Here is an 18,037-nt window from a genome sequence, read left to right on the forward strand (position 1 = left end):
GCAGAACTGCCCCACAGAGTTTCCAAGGAGCACCTAGTGGATTCTAACTGTCAACCTTTCGGGCAGCAGCCGTAGCACTTAACCACTATGCAACCAGGGTTTCCTTCACATGGGTAGGAGGGATTATCTCCATTTAAAGTCTTCTTTTTGCAAAATACCTACCAATTTTTGATCACGTGGATATACGTTTTGGATAATTTATAAATTAGCACTGTCCCCCGACCACATACACTTATTACAGCATGCTTCTCAAACTTTAAAGTGCATATCTGGGGATCTCGTTAAACTGCAGATTCTGATTCAGTTGAGGGGGGGAGCTGAGAGCGGGTGGCTGGAGAGGGTACAGATGCAGCATTTCTAACCAGCTCCCTGGTGATAGGTTGCTGGAACAATCTTTGAGTAGCAAAATATTTGAGTATAAACATTCTCTCATGTTCTTACAATGTTCATTAAAAAAGCTACAAACTCCACAGCACTGGTGTACCCTGAATTACTAAACCAGACCTTGGTTATTAGACATATAGTTGCTATCATAGATAATAGCTTTTTGCATCTGTTGAACTGCTGAATGAAAGGGTAACTACACGTCTGTTCTGCCCCTCCTTCCCCCCTTTGCGGCACTACGTTTTAAAAGACATTTGAGTTTTCATGTGAGGGACATTAAATACTATCCTATACAGCAAGGAGGAAGTTTGCATGTCTTGGTAGAACTGAAGTCAAAATGTGAGCATACACAGGAAAGTGATTTTTTATGTTGGCTTTTTAAAATGTCAAATTCTATAATCTTCCAATCTTTTGTTTTGTTTTTCTTATACTACAGGTCATCTATTTCCCAGATAATGGAAAATCAGGGAATCTAATTCTTCAGTGATAGAAACCAGTTCCTACCAAGCTTCCCTGACCTGGCTCCCATAGGCCTGAAGCTTTGAAGCCTTTCACTGTAGGATTAGAACCTGAGTCTCCTGAGACAAGACCTCCTACTTAGATACAGACAACTCTTTCAGGTGAAGCAGAATTGCAGTGACCACATCAAAGATACTCAGAGAGGCTGAGTGGTGTGGGGGTGCTCGCCTGACTGGGGACCCAAGTTCTCTCCCTAGCCCCTAACACCCTAAATCACTTTACCCTCTCAGGCTCTCTCCTCTGTAGATTGAAAAAGCTGAATGAGTCCATCTCTAGGGGTCTTCCAGCTCTGTCTCTGATAGCCTAATAACTAACGATACTCCTTTGAAGATACACATGGATACTCCCCCATTTAGAAACAGTTTTAAATGGGCTGTTGCAGAGGTGGCTGTAAGCACGCTGGATCATTGCAGGTCGAGGTTTAGGGAGTCTTGTTCTCCCTTCTAACATTTTTTCTTATTGCTGTTCAGAAGCGGGTAGGGAGTGGATAGGCCATGAGAACCTGAATCCTTTAGTATCTATGAGGAAGTCTTAAAAAGACTGAGTGAACATAGGATCTAAAACACTCGAAACTAAGTTGATTTCTACTCCCTTGGCGCCCAAAATCACATTTCCTCCTAGTGCTCTCATAGACCCAACCAGAACTGGCTACCAGCTTCAGAAATTTGTTATCGACATCCAAATAAATTCGGTTACTAGATATTTCTTGTAAAAAACTTTGGATTTGGCACACTAAATGGGGCATCTTCTTCTGCCAGCCTCCACAGGGAACTCAATTTAGGTAATACTTCATTGTAGCAAATGCCAAGACAAGGATAGGTCCTTAAGGCTGCCCCTGCCAGGGGGATGAGACATAGAAACAGGGATCTCAATAAATACAGGACCTCAATAAGTGGCAGCTATTATTAAGGAAAGTGGTACTGTTGTGGTACTGCAGTGAATGATCCTGAGAACATGTGCTTTTTCTGGGTCCATTTACAGTTATACCTGGGTGCTGCTCATACAGGTGGAGGGTGGATAAATGCTGAATAAAAACTGTAACGAATCTTGTCGTCGCTTATCAAGCAGCAATTAATGTCACAGGAATAGTTTTCTTCTTATTCCCGGGGCTATAGGGCACATTTCTCTAACCTATCAGCATGCTGTTTCCTTTCTACTCAGTTGGCTTAGAAGAGTACTCTACCGTTGCCCCAATTAATAGACTGGTGGTGGTGGGATTTGATCTCGTCACTTGTTCCACAGCAGCTGGTTTGTAAGAATGATCACATTCATATTTTGTGTGATAAAATAATTTAATTCATAGCCAGGCACCTGCTTTCAGCAAACCTGAACAATAGAATTTGGCAAGTTCTATAGTGACTTTTCTGTATTTGTTCAATTATTTCTCCTCTTAATTTTACTATTTAAAGAGGTACAAGAAATATTTCTAAAAGCTTCTCTACCCTTAAGATGTTTCTCACTGAAATGGTTTAACTACACTGGTCCACAGAAGCTACTGGGGGGCTTACAGTGCATCTGCCAGAGTGCACAGGAAAGAGCGCATTTCACCAAAGCAGGAATCGATGTTTACCACTGCCCAGCACTGGGGCAGAACCTGCAAATCTGTTTTGAGTCAGATGACCCTGTGCTTTTACCTTTTGCTTTACCTTCAAGGAAACTAATTCAGTCTTTCCATTAGCAGTAATTATTTTGGTTTAGATACTAGTAACTGCTTATCAGCTCTTTTCAAGTGGCTTTACTTTTAAAGAAACTCTTCTTAAAGGCACCTTTAATCTCAAGTTTGAAAGTATGTAGAATAAAAATAAAAATCAGCACTCCTCTTACCACGTTGCCCTATTTCTTCCTCAGTCCTTGCTTGCCTCTGCCTTAGGCTGCCGTATAGGGAAGGTTGTGGTGCCCAAACTTCATCAACGATAACGGCCCCCAAAGGTGATAGTTGATAGAGGAAGGACATCTTAAGTGCTTTCATTGTCTTACAACCCAGTGTTACTTATTGCTGCCTAACAAATTACCCCAGGACTCTGTGGTTTAAAAAGACAACCATTTGCTTCTGTGAATTAGGAATCCCTGCAAGGCTTAGCTAAGTGCCTCTGCCTCAAAGTTTTTCACAAGGCTGCAATCAAGGAATTGGCAGGGGCTGAAGTCTCATCCGAAGGCTTAACTGGGGGAGGATCTGCTTCCAAGCATAGTGGTTGTTCGCAGGTTTTAGTTCCTCATAGGTTGGACTGAGGGCTTCAGTTCCTAGACAGCTTCTGGCTTTCTCCAGTTCTTTGCCATGTAGGCCTTTCCATAGGGCTACTCACAAGCAGCTTGCTTCCTCAGAGCAAGAGAGGGTGCACAAATGGAAGCCACAACCCCTTTGTAACCCAGTCTCAGATGTACCATCCTATCACTTATGCCCTATTCTATTTATTAGAAGATCACTAGGTCCAGCCCATAGTCAAGGGGAGGGAATCACCCAAGTGCTTGAATACCATGGAGTGGGGGTCATTAAAGCAGTCCAATTTATTCATAGTTAAATTAATTTTCTGCTGAAATGAGCAATTATCAGAGTGCTTTACTGGGACAAAGGTTAGATTTTAGTAGCCTTACATGCTCATGGATATATGTGTGTTTTGTAGTAAATTAAGTTGCTAAAGATGAAAGCAGAAAGGCCCCAAAACTCATCGCACTTTGGTATCCTAACCTCAAAGAGGATTTGAAATTACTCTGTATAGTTGTTGCCGTTGATTCCGACTCATGTTGACTCCATGTGTGCAGAGTAGAACTGCTTCATAGTTTTCAAGGTTGACCTTTTCGAAGCAGATTGCTAGGCTTGTCTTTCTAGGTGCCCCTAGGTGGGTTTGAACTGCCAACTTTTCAGCTAGTTGTCTAGTGCTTAACCGTGTACACTAGCCAGGGACTGCTGGGTCCACTAAACTTATTTCCAACATCAACCACATTCTCCTCTTTATCTAGTAAACCCAAAAATAACCAAACAATGCTGTCTTAATGGCACAACTTCTAAGAATGTAGCTCAGATTGCAGGCAGCTGATACATTTCTGTAACAACGCCCAGTTCTGCCTTTGGAGGACAAGGCTTGTTATATTAAGACGGGCAAAAACTAGATCTGAATTAAGGACAAAAGGGAGGAAAGATAAAAAGTGAACTTGAGAGGCTATAAAATTGAACATCTATGTTTTAGAAACCCTCTTCCGGTTACAAAGATCCCTGGGTGGCCCAAGTGGTTTGTGATCAGCTCCTAAAAGGTTGGCAGTTCAAACCCTCCCAGTAGGTGTCACAAAAGAAAAGGACTAATCTGCTTCCGTAAAGATTATGGCCAAGAAAACCCTATGGAGCAGTTGTATTTTGTAACACATGGAGTCATCATCCTGAGTTGGCACTGACTCGATGGCAATGGGTTTGGTTTTTGGTCCCTTTACCAGGAGTGGTAGTGTATAAACAGAACTAGGTAAGAAGGTAAACTTGCTTAATTACTTGCTTGAAACTTCTAAACAACTTCCTTGATCTCAGATTTTCTAGCTCTGAAATTAGGATATTTCTCTGCTAGCACAAGGATTTGGAGTGGATTAACATTTACACAAGAATTTAAAGATAAATGCATTATCACGCATGTAGTTTTTTTAACTCCCAACTTTAAAAAACGGTCCTCATCAGCATCAGGGAAAAAAAAAACCCACATTTTGAAGACTGAGAGCTTTAAGTTACCAATGCCCAACTCCAAAGGCACCAAACGGGTGGGCAAAACACAAAGGACTATTTACACTTTTCTGGGGTCACAAGGTCTTATTTTTGGAGCAAACAGAAGTTCAGCTTCTATTATCAGTAAATCACCAATTTTCTGTGATAAAGCAAAGCATTTTCCTCATAAGGCTGAACTCTACAGGCTCAAAAATAAATAGGCAGTAATAAAGTCCATTCACAACTGGACCTGCTCTGGAGCAGCTAAAGGGTTTCCCTGTGGACATTCACTCAGGGAACAGCAAATGAAGAGTTAAAGGTGGGGTTGTAACAGCAAAGCCAGTGCGTTGGTTCTTTTGAGATAGGGAGCGATATCCTTGCTTGCCTAGAACAGCACTAGGGTTTTCCAAAACCCATAGTTCTAGGTCTGTATTTAATATAAGGCTTAGTGAGACTGCTAGTTTGTCAGTCTGGTGAACACTAGTTCTAGGAATTCCGTTTTTTTTTTTTTTTTTGGTTAACACTATAAACATGCTATATATGTCTTAAGTATTGCACAAGTAAAATTAACAAGACTTTCTATGAATAAATTCTACAAATAAAATTGGAAGGCAAATTAAAAACTGGGAACGTATATTAATTAAAAATGACAAAAATCATCAAAAACGGATGCCAAAAGCTGGTATTTTTAGGCAAATGACCAAAAAATACACACGACCAATAACACCCATGAAACACACACCCACTAGGATGGTTATTATCAGAAAAACAGAAAATTGCATGTGCTGGCGAGGATGTGGAGATACTGGAACCCTCATCCATTGCTGGTAGGATTGTAAAATGATGCAGCTGCTGTGGAAAGACTAGCTATCTTCAAAAAGTTAAACACAGAATTACCACATGATCCAGCAATTCCATTCATAGGTATAGACCCAAAAGAACCGAAAGCAGAGGTTCAAACATACTTATACACCAATATCCACTGCATTATTCACAATAGCCAAAAAGTGGACAACCCGTGTCCAACAGATGAAACAAAATGTAGCACACACATACAACGGACTATTATTCAGCCATAAAGAGAAACACTGATACATGCTGACATAAATGAACCTTGAAAACATTATGCTGAGTGTAGTTAAGTCAGACACAAAAGGACAAATATTGTATGATCTCACTTCTATGAAATACCTAGAATAGACTAATGCATAGAGACAAAAGTTTATCAGACGTTACCAGGACTGGGTGTGGGGCAGAGGAGGGAATGGTTATTGCTTGAGGGGTACTGAGTTTCTGTTTGGGGTGATGTAAAACTGTTGGCAATGAATAGTGGTGACAGTTGCACGACATAGTAAATGTAATTAATGTCATTCAGTTGTATACTTAAAGATGGTTAAAATGGCAATTTTTTTGTTATGTATAAAAGATAAAAACTAGAGTCCAATAAAAACTTTAGAAAACCTATAAAACAAGTTTGTGACTTCACTAATAATGTGATGTGCAAACTAAAACAAGACAGTAACTGCTTATCAGCTCTTTTTAAGTGGCTTTACTTTTTTTTTTTTTTGCAATCAAACTGGCTATTAGGAAAAAACGAGATTACAACAGATTGATTCAAACACTATTGGTACACAGTCCAACTGTTCTCCAGATAAGCAACATTTATTAAAAGACTTAAAAATGTGCTTACTCTGCTTTGGTCCAGCAATTGCATTTCTAAGAATTTACCCTAAGGAGTGAATCAGACGAATGTATGAAAACCTGTGTACAATATATATTTATCATGCCACTGCCTTAGCAACAGTTTGTTCCCAAGTCTTCTGCATTTTGCACATACTGAGTTTTGTAATCTGAGGGAAAAAAAACCCAAAAAAAAAAAATACCTCTACAGATGTAATGGGAAAAGGTTGTAGAGAATAATAATTTCCTCAATTTTCCAAAATGTGTTTTGATATCCCCACCCCGCCCCCAATTTAAAGCTAGAAGCAAAACTACAAGCACCACAAAATGGCATATGCTCAAGTTGTAAAGTGTCACTGCATATTTAAATTAAAAAAGTTTATTCAACTAATCCTTTCCTCCCACTCTTGAGTCTTGGGTCAGACCAACTTGGCAACAAATGAAAAGAAAGTTTCTGGAAACATGTAGGTTATTAAATAATTTGTTTATTGTACTGCATTTACAAAGAAAACAGACAATGCACCCAGTAGAAAGAATAAAAATGTACTCTCAGGGATGTATTTTAACTGACAGAAAATAGAAATCCTTTAGTGAGATCGTGGCAACCTTTAGTGAGATCATGGCAATTTGACGTTACGATGATTAAGCTCAATAAAGGTACACAGGATACTTGGAAGATCAAGTTCTACAGCTGCCTCTTTCCACGTCTTCTAAATTCATCTGGCTCCTTAAGTGATAGGGAAAAAGCCCTTATGTGGTAGAGAAACATTTCCAAAGTGAAGCTATAGGTTCTCTCTCATTAAAATTTCCTTTCTTGTCTTGTTTATTAAAATGGGGCCTTCTGGTTTTTGTCTTGGTAATTTGACCTTAATATTGTCACCAGAACTCCTGTAATTCCACAATTATGATTTTACATTACAGTACAGAAGAGAATTCAGTCCTTGTCTGCTATTGCTTTAGACGTAGATACAGCTGAAAACCCAAGGTAGATTAGAATTGCTGAAGTATTTCCCTGCCGTTGTTTGATACAATCTATTCTCTTTACTTTTGAGAGGTGCATAGATAGCCTGATTTAAAATTCTTTCTACAGGAACACGTCTGATTTCACGAGTACCCAATCAAGGATCAGATGAATGGCTGGCCATAGTTACTCAGGGTAATATGTTTAGGAGTTAAATGGATTGCATAATTACACCACTTTTTCCTTTGCCATTGTTGGTGGATAAATGACAAAAACTAGATTCCAATCTCTCATATAGAAAATTGACTACCCAACAGTCTCATCGGGAGCTTTGCTATTAGAGCCCCAAGTAGCACCTCCTTGGCTTTCTGTAAATTAAGAGTCCCGTAGCCACTTCTGGAGATGCTGTAATCCGAAAGGCCCACTTGGTCCATGCTGAACAAGTGGCTGTGACCCCAATCCTGCCCCACTTTTGCTTTTCAATATGACTCAAGGAATATGTAATGTCTAGCAAAAGTCTGGGAGAGGACCCTCCTAAAATAAAATTCACAAAGCTTTTTCTCATTTAAAAAAAAAAAAAAGGCCTCAAGTACATCTCAATCATGTCCAAAATTGAGAATAAAAACTTACATTATACAAGGAAATAGCAGCAGAGAATGGCTAATTTTAAAAACCAACCAACCCCCCTACCCCCAAAAAGAAGTCCCATCCCACCCCTCCCCTTGGTTCTTTTATCCTGGGGTTCCATCTAAGACCCCAAGCCTCTGAAAAAATGAGAAGGGCAAAGAAAGCCACAGAAAAAGGCTGCTTCAAGGCCAAAATCTTGGGCAAGGTAAAGAAAAAGCCATAAATAAACTGGGGACTGTCTGGAAAAGAGTCAAGAGCTCTGGGACACTTTCTTCGTAGATAGGGAAGCTCTGAAACCCACATCTCCTTTCTAGAGTCATCCTGAATTCTTTAGTTAAGGGGCAATAAACTCAAGTGCAATGAGTAAAGTGCCAGCCAGGGATTAAAAAAGCAAAAAACAGAAAGCCAATCAAATTAACTCTGCTCTCAGGGCAAAAGAAGACATATAGGAAAGCACTGCTTGCAGAACACCTATGGTCTGAAAAAACTGCTACTCAGTGGTTCCGTTCTGTTTCCATCATTAATCAGACTGAGGATTCAAGGACATTAGGATTATTAAAGGATGAAAGAAATCTGACAGTGCTTTGAACAGTGATAAAATGCGACCCAAACTCGGCATTTATTCAGCCCATTTAAGAAGATAGGTTAAAAGTCGCACGAAAAAATGTGAACATAGAGAACAACAGAAACAATCCAGGAAGATGATGCAGCCTGGACACAGCAAGTTTAATGTCTCTGCTGTACACAGAATTAACACCCGTTCCCCCCTCATCCTTATGCTGGCAATTGGATATGTGCTAGAAAATTTGACTCTTAGAGTCAGTGAATAAAAGGATGGGCTCATACTTCTTCATAGCTCTTTTTAAAAAGGATGCTTATAATTTAAAGGATGTCCCAATGGAAAGGCAAGGGTACAGAGCAAGAGGCTGTTTCACATTTTCAGTCTATTAGTCTTTGGCAGAGCCCAACTAAGGCCAAATTCACCTAGGATGCCCAATGGCCGTGGGATCTCCACAGGGTCAAGTAAGCAAACCCAAATGAACATGTTGGATTACCAAAAAAAAAAGAAAAGAAAAATCTAGAAACCCTTGAAGAGCTTCACCTTGAAAAGGGAAGTGGGAAATGCTTGGAGGGGAAAGGAGGAGGGTCATCGTGTGATCTCTGCTGCAGTGCTGGGCCTGGGCCTAGGAGTTGAGCCAGGGGTGCCGGAGACACTCAGCAGCGGTGGCTCTCTTCTCCGGGATCAGCTCCAACATGGGCAGTAAGAAATCCGTGAAGCCAGCTGCCTCTTCCTGAGACCACTCATACTTCTCCACTAGAACCTCAAAAAGGCCCCAGGGTTTCAGCTTCGTGATGTGTTTCAGGTCACCTGTGGTGAAGACAGTACAAAAGCAACTGACCAACATTGACAAGTGACAAGATCCTCTTGTGGAAATCCAGGAACTAATCCAGGCTATCTATAAAGAATCAAATTTTACAATCAGAATCTAATCCTCCATTCACAAAGCACCTCTTCTCTAATGTATTCCTCGAAAAAAAGTATCTCTGTTTTTTCATGAAGGCCTAAAAATTTAAGAACGTTTTTGTTTTCTCCTCCAATCTAGGATTTTTTTCCCAGTCAAACTGAACAAGCCTACCGGGAACTAGACAGTGGTTAAGAGCTATGGCAATCTATGGCTGCTAACCAAAAGGTGGGCAGTTCGAATCCACCAGCTGCTACTCGGAAACCCAGTGGGGCAGTTCTACTGTCTTACAGGGTTATTATGAGTCAGAATCGACTCAACAGCAACGGGTTTGGTTTTTTATCAGGAATTAGGTATTCTCTACAATGAATACTAAATGCTTATATGCTCAACATGGTCTCCTACGGTGTTTAGGGGCACTCTACCACCACACACCAAGAATAATTTACTTGTACTCTTTTTTATGCTCAATAGTCTAATAAATGTTACTTCCAAATGAGGCAGTCATTTAAAAATAAAAAGCTAACACTATGTTAAACATGTTAAAAGCAACAAAACTAGAAGAACCAACCCTATGCAGCTTTCAGATACAGCAGCATCACACTCTGGCTTATTAAGGCAAATACTGCTTTCGAGTTTTTTCAGATATGACACTTATTTGAAGTCTCTTCTGTGATTAGTTCTTCACATTTCAGATTCTAAGTTTTATTTAGAATTACAAGAAATACATACTTAGATGTATCAACATATATGATCAAGTAAAACATTTGAGGTGAGAGTTTTATCTTTGTTTCTGTTTCCTTCATTAATAAGAGGTAACATGACAACAGCAACTCAAAAGATAAGATAGAAATCTTAGGGGGCACTGAGCTCATGTTAATGAGGGAGGAACAACTCAGGAAAGGAGGGGGAGAATGGTTGTACAACTTGAAGAATGTAATCAATGTCATTAAATTGTACATGTAGAAACTGCTGGTGTATGTTTTGCTGTGTTTATTCTCAACAAAAAAAATAAATAAAATTCAGAAAAAAAAAGAGAGATTAACATGAACTTATCAAGCTGAAAGCAATGAAGTTCATTTGTACGACTAATGTATTTAAGTGACAGTTAGGCATCACCTGGGATACAAAGATAAGTGAGACGTAGTCCCTTCCCCTTAAGAAGTTTAAACTCATTTGACCTTTGGTAGAGGCAGTTCTAAACCAAATACCAGCAAAAATGTTTCCACTATCCTATAGGGTCGCTATGAGTTGGAATTGACTCGACAGCAATGGGTTTGGTTTTTTTTGGTTCTCAGAAGTGCTGTAGTAGGTGTAATCATCAGTCAACTGCATGCCAAGCACTACACACATAGTAACTAATTTAATAGGAGGTACACACTATTATTATCCCCATTTAGAGACAAGCAAACTGAGACACAGAGAGGTGGTGTCAAAGGTTACACAGCTAAGGGAGCAGCTGGGATTTGAACCCAGTTAGCCTGGCTCCAGTTTGCTACTGACCACGCTATTCCAGCTCTCTGGTGTGTCACAGAGCAGCATCCATGGTAGGACCAGCTTCCTCTAGGTGCTAGAAACATGTACCCAACTGTACTTACCTGTCCATTTTAAAACACCGTGCCCTCTTAAAGTCAAGGAACAAACACATTCACTTTACCTTTTTTGGTGAAAAATTCCTTGGAATATTTTCCTGCCACAATGAGCTTGCGAGGCACCTTCCCCAGAAGTTCTATGATCAATGCAATGTGATCTGTATGTTTCAAACATTTTAAGAGGGGAAAAAAAGACATACATAACAGGAGTAACAATTGCAGCTCTAGACATTGGCAGAAAGAGTAGCATGCACACCTCTTTGTAAAGCGTCTCAGGCTTACTTTCTGCCCTAAATGGGAAGAGGAGGATTCTATCCATCTGATGGAGAATCCAGAAAACCATGAAAATCAGGTGCCCATTCGAGTGGGATCTGATTGATAACTAAATATAATCTTGGTGTGAATGCTCTGCTTCCTGAAGTTGTATCCCTGGGGCCTAGATGAAAACTAATGTTAACAATACTACCTCTGCGATTGAAGAAGTCCTGTGAATATTTCCCACTGAGGGCAAAGCGTCTTGGAATTCTGCCTATCAGCTCTATAATATGCGCAATGTGGTCTAAAATAGAAGGGTAAGAAGAACAGGATCAAGGACAAGCTGTAAAAGAGGTTTTTACTATGAATAGCTTTGTCAAGGACTAGCAGTTTAAAAGTAACTACAAATAAAACCAAGGATACTCGAGGGGGCGACTGGGAAGGCCAAGAGTTATTTCAGGTGGCTGATCGCCTGACAGTTGCTGGAAAATCCCAGTCTGGAATTTGAAGGCTTGTCTACAGCTTTATTTGCACTTTGTCTGTATATCCAGTTCAGGTAGGTGCTTTAGGTAAGGTAAGAACTCTGCCAATATATTTTAGGCATTCTAGAACTGTTATTTATAATACTGCTCTGGGCTTCAAGTAGTAATAATATTCCTTATATAAGAATGTTCGTGACAGTTAAAGCGCTCGCATATTATTATTGAGTTTTCACAATCATCCAGTAAAACAGGCCAAAGAGTAATGCCCCAATTTAAAGATGAGAAAATGGAGCCTCAGAGAGAATAAATAAGTGGCCTACTTGAAGTTGCAGGAGAAAGATGCAGCAGTCTGCTTCCGTAAAAAATTAGTCTTGGAAACTCTGTCCTATAGTGTTGCTATGATTCGGGATCGACCTGACAGCAATCGGAGTTTTTCTTGGTTTACTTGAAGCTACAGGGCTAACAAGAGCTAGAACTCAAATGAAAACCCACATCTATCATGTCTAGCTCAGAGCTTTTTTAAAAAAATGACATTTTTAGTAATAACTAACACAAACATCTTAAAGTATAGCTGCTTGTCTGTCAGTCACTGAAAGTCTAAGTCACTCAGTGAGTTGTAACTGTCACAGCACGAGTATGGACTGTGCGTGCCGCCAGGGTGGCATGCAGTCTGTTAGCCAGGAGGGAAGCCTGGGACCAGCCAGCTCCCACACCTCCAGGCGGCTCTCCTGCCCTCTTCACACTGCAGGAGACAGAAACTAACAATATAAAGAGGTTTTAAAAAGTGATGGCTCCTAGCTGGGAAAGAGCTTTATAAACGACAGTAATCCCCTAGTTACAGAATCCTTAAGAGTCAAAAGACATTACTGTAAAAAAACTTCCAATTTTGTGCTTTATAGGGGAATGACATGGTAGAGACATTCACCTACCAGGGGATTTGTAAAGGTCTCAGATCATACACTCCTTTCTCATGTAAAGGGCCCAGTGGTGTCACTTTAAGATGGCTTTATATTTATGAAATTCACTCTAATCTTTGGGCAGCTTTGACTCAATTTATGGTTTGGTAACAAGCACCTGGCTGCCAAGAAATTTCTGCCTGTTTTAGGCAGGAACTGCCAATAAATGTCTTTGTTTGAATTACCATTAACAACAACCAAAATGAGAATACCAATTAATAAGTTTCTCTTACTACAAACTTCCAAGTGAAGTATTGGTTCTTTCAATATTTTTTCCTGTTCTGCAGAATTAGTTTGCCCTTGGAACTGTTGTTTTACATTTAATTCCAGCAACCTGTCTCTGGCTTACCAATTAATCACAGGACGGTACTTAATAGGCAAAATTAACAAGTATGACTCCAAGAGTCATGGCTGTGGGGAGTCAAAAACAGAGACCATGCTACTTAGGCCCCAGTCCTTCTGTGACTGGTAACAAACTCTGTATGCTCTAGCCAAGGCATAAGGTTTGCTTTTCCCGTTCTTAGAGGACAAAATACAGTAGAAGAGTATACGGAGTTTTAGGTTTGATATAAAGACTATTAATACTGACTGGTACTGGAGAAAACAGGACCTAAATATCTAGGGTAATAATTCTCCCTTGTTCCCTCATCTGGGACATTTCCTATACATTTCAATTTTCAGTCAGCATAAGGTCCTACCGCCTAGTGTAATTCTAGTCACTATGTGTGTTTAGTACAACACACTAATATCTATAGGGGGTCTAGAAGAGCAAAAAGAAGAAAATTAATCTCCTTCCCAAACACAGATACAGTGGGATATTTCTAAAACTCTGTAATCCTATAGCCCCAAATTTGTAACTTGGAAAAACGGCAAACAGAGAACATGGAAAATCAAGTGTGTACATGGGTGGTAATTATAGTAATCTTCTTACAAGGGGCTGGTGTATGCAAATATGTCTAAAATGTACCTGTCAAAATAGGCATTTAGCTATGACAATTAGAGCAGCATTTTCCAAATTGTATTTGTTAAGGAATATTAGCAGGTGCTACTAACATTGCCTATTAATATCCCAGGGAACCACAGAGTTCAGGAAATAGAGAACGTTCTTGGTTCCACAGAACATAAAACCTGATGCCCCAGAGAACTGAGGAAAGCACAGAAAGTAAGTATTTTCCACATTGGGAGGGTACACTGCAAATGCTCTCTCAAAATAATTCTCATTAATCTTGCAAACAAAATAAAAGCTGCCGAAACTGTATAGTAAAGAATGTAAAATATTTCTTTAATCATTTTTTCATTCAAATTATTAACTCAGTATCTAGTTACCTGAATGACACCATCACAGAAAAATCAAACAGATACAGCAGCTGTTTCCACAGTTTCTCAGATGGATCAACTGACAGCTTGGGCTTTCCCATTGGCAATCACAAAATAGAAATCAGCTGTGTCCTGTTTTACACTAGAATTCTAAATTTTTGTTATCACTTGAAAAAAACTATGACTTTAATTTTAAAAAAGGAAAAAAGAATGTTGAATGTTATAGAACTTATAAAGATAAATAGGATATCGTCTCTGTGTATTAAAATTAGTGACTTCTAATTAAAGACAGAAGCAAAACTCAAGCTGGGAAAAGAATGAATTGCTGATATTTACAGAAAGGAAGACAACTAGATGTTGAAGAAGAAAATTATCTGGCAAACAGAAGTTTTAGTTTAACCAATTTTGGCCTTTTGTCTTTTAATATCTCATAAAATATCTAGCATATCAAATATAAAATACCTTTTATATTTCTGCCTTTTCTGGGATGTACATGTACTCAGTGCTCTGAAAAGACTAAAGCTGTTCAGCACTAACAAACGATGCTAGCCACATCTGGGAAGCGTATAACTATAACACACATACGTCCTCTGTCAGGGACTCACCTTCGTCTCGAGTGTACTCTTCCCCTGAATGAGGTTCAAACAAATAGTCACCTGTAGCCAGTTCAAAGGCCTAAGAAAAGGAAGAATAGTATATGAAAGCATCAAAGAAAAGAAGGCTAGAAAGCTTATTGTTATTTGATTCATTAATTTTTTCTTCAAAAAACCTGCAAATGATCTTTTTTCAAATGTCTAAATTTGTTCCCAAAGAGTTTTCCCCACACCTATATCTTAGTAAAATGGAATGAGAAAACAGCAAACACTTAATTAACACCAACATGTGAGTTATTCCATTTCCCACCCCCCACCCCCCACAGAAAAAATCAGCAACTAAGCCCTCTGAGTTCACCTTCTTGGGTCAGAAAGGGACACATCTGGATATTAAGGTGATTCTACTTTACTAAACTATTCATGGAAGAGCAGATTTTGATTAATCAAATAGAATCAAGTTGTAATTCTACATGGCTAGAAATCAAAATTCTGTACCTAAAACTAAAACCTTCAGATATCTTTCTACCTAGAACTTTTTAGTGTTTGGCAAACAGTACATTCTTAACCTTTGCTGTGGAAAGCACTTCCCCACTGTCTCAGATGGAGACTTCTCATTTCCTAGCCCTGCAGAAAACCAGAAGACCTAAGTACAAACAGAGTCAGGAGCCACTCCTATTCTATTTGATCAGCAGATCTGCATTCACTAACCAGGAAAAGAAAAGCATACGTCTCTTACAACAAGAAAACCTCTTACAAACGAACAATCAGTATTCAAGAGGGTCTTAAGAAGTGATTTCCTTTGAAATAAGTGCAAGCAGTATGGAAAGACAGTGTTAAAAGCAGAGACAGTAATTCTTTTTAATAATCCAAAGTTGTATCATCCTTTGTCAACTTTCTCAACACTGTTGCCTTAGAGAAAAACGGCTTCAAAAGATGGCATGAAATAGTGACAATTTAAATATACTGAAGATCCAGAAATAACTTATGAAAGCTGGGTGGCAGAAAGGAATACCAACACAGCTTGAAAGCCAGCCCACCATTCATAGGCAACATGGATGTGTGGTCAAAGTGCCGTCCACGATTATCAAACAGAAAACAAGGACTTTCTGGTTAGAGCTGTTTCTCTAAGATAACACGTCTGCCATCTGTGTTAATGGGCTGGCCATTTGCTCTCTTGTCTGGTGGAAATGACATGTCAGGGACAGTCATGATGCTTCCTTTCCTGCAGAGACCTGGAACTGCAGATGTGCTCAATGTACTAACCTAAGGGCCCTGATTTTGACCTCAGGCCTGACAACATTAGGAAGGACTGAAGTTCTGGACGTGCTGTTTTAGAGACAAGGGATGAAAAGATGACTTGAATTTCCGGTCTTCAACAATCTCTAGTAGAGGAAAGCAAAATTCCAGAGTAGGGCTGGAGGATGGAAGAAGAAAGTTTGTTTAAGAGAAGAAAAAACAGGAAATTTATTTTTTAATTACAATGACGAGACCTCTTTCTAAACATCTGAAGAGCACTTTAGTCTTACTAGGTAAATCAGGTGGCTGTTCTGCCTCAATTCTGTTATTAAAGATATTTCATTGTTCAAATCATGAAGACACTAACTTGAGGATGCTTTTTACCATCATTTCAAACCAGGAACGCTAAGTTTTGTTCAAATTTTGTTTAAAAGTCTACTTACTGTTGTTGGATATGAAGAAATGACATCATTAAACACCTAGTGCTTATTACCCTGCAAATAACCAACCACAGGAAAATGAAGCAAATGACAGATGTCTTAACAGTCAGCAAACTGCTCCAGGAGGAGAGTATGGAGGCTGAAAGATGGTTACAATAGACAGAAGGCAGATGAAAAGGCCAGTAGCACCATATGTAAACATCCCACAGAACAAAAGGGATGACTGGGGAACTGTTGAAAAGGAATGAGGTTTTTTTTGGTACTAAATATATTCTACCACTCACTTGCAGCGTTAGTTTCGTTGATCTTATCTTACACAGTTGTAAGTGATCTTAACAGTTGAGGCAAATAAACTGGTTCTTAATCAGAGGTATACAACCATGAAAATTGCTGAGGAATATTTCCAAAATGCCATCTGTCCACTGAACACATCGCTCTCCCTATTTAAAAACCATAGACAAAAAGTCCTGTCTCATGCAGAAAAAAACTGCTATTTTATAATATAAAAATATTTGTTCTTCTTCATGTAACTTATCAAAACCCAAATACACACATATTTGGGTAGTGATAAAGTTACACAGAGAAAAATAAAGTGACTAAGATACTCCACTGATCTCACCACTTCAGAAGCAAGGGAAAATGAAGAAAACTAAAGACGCAGGGGAAAGATTAGTCCAAAGGACTAACAGACCACAACTACTACGGCCTCCACCAGACTGAGTCCAGTACGACTAGATGGTGCCCAGCTACCACCACTGACTGCTCTGACAGGGATCACAATAGACGGTCCCAGACAGAGCTGGAGAAAAATGCAGAACAAAATTCTAACTCAAAAAAGACCAGACTTACTGGCCGACAGAGACTGGAAAAACCCTGAGAGTATGGCCCCCAGACATCCTTTTAGCCCAGTAATGAAGTCACTCCAGAGGCTCACCTTTTAGCCAAAGATTAGACAGACCCATAGGACAAAATGAGGCTAAAGGGGCACACCAGCCCAGGGGCAAAGACTAGAAGGCAGAAGGGGACAGGAAAGCTGGTAATAGGGAATCTGAGGTCGAGAAGGGAGAGCAGTGACATGTCATGGGGTCGTTAACCAATGTTATAAAACAATATATGTACTGCTTAATGAGAAGCTAGTTTGTTCTGTAAACCATTTAAAGTACAATAAAAATAAATAATCAAGTGATAGGGTGGGGCTTATTTTAAATAGGGTTGTCAGGAAGGCATCTGGGAAGAGCTTGTATCCGAGCTGAGACCTGCACAAGGCAAAGAAGAAAACAGGTCCCAAGGTGAGAATGAAATTGGCATGGCTAAGGAAAAAAGCTGCATTTTATTTTCAGTGGAATGGAAAGCGATTAGAGTTTAAAATAGGGGAGTAACATAATTTGACTAATATTTAAGAAAGACCACTCTGGCTGCTGGGTGAGGAAGGACAAAGAAGAGAAAAGATGAGAAGCAGAGAAATAAATTGGGAGAACGATGTAGTGGTCTATGTGAGAAATGATGATGTGTGGACCAGAGTGGGTTAATGGAAAAGGTGAGAAGTGGCTGGTGCTGGATATGTTCTAAAGGTGGAACACAAGAGAACTTGCTGATGGACTAGATATAGAGAGTGAGAAGGGAAAAGAAAAATCAAGAAAAAAGAAGGACTCCTGAGGTTTTGGTTTGGGTGATGGAGTGGTGGTGTCATTTTCAAAAACAAGAAAGAGGGGAAAGTATATGTGGAAAGCATTCTATTTTGAAAATGTTACATGTGAGATGTTTAGCAGATATCCAAATGGACTTGTCAAGTAGACAACTGGACATACAAGGCAGAAGATTGGAGGGAAGCTGAGGCTGGACATACAATG

The 18,037-nt window shown here is 39.5% G+C and overlaps 1 protein-coding gene across 1 annotated transcript in view; it reads right to left on the reverse strand.

Moving 5' to 3' along the window:
• Positions 1–6,730: 6,730 nt before the first annotated feature.
• The window catches only part of SRPK1 (SRSF protein kinase 1), an 84,868-nt gene continuing 73,561 nt past the window's right edge, over positions 6,731–18,037 (reverse strand). The window contains 3 exon segments of the mRNA XM_023734131.1: positions 6,731–9,222; positions 10,974–11,066; positions 14,524–14,593. Of these exon segments, the coding sequence (XP_023589899.1) occupies positions 9,038–9,222; positions 10,974–11,066; positions 14,524–14,593 (348 nt within the window). The 3' untranslated portion in view covers positions 6,731–9,037.

Source organism: Trichechus manatus, unplaced genomic scaffold (genome assembly GCF_000243295.1).
Source record: "Trichechus manatus latirostris isolate Lorelei unplaced genomic scaffold, TriManLat1.0 scaffold00065, whole genome shotgun sequence".
In the NCBI taxonomy this organism is placed as follows: Eukaryota; Metazoa; Chordata; class Mammalia; order Sirenia; family Trichechidae; genus Trichechus; species Trichechus manatus.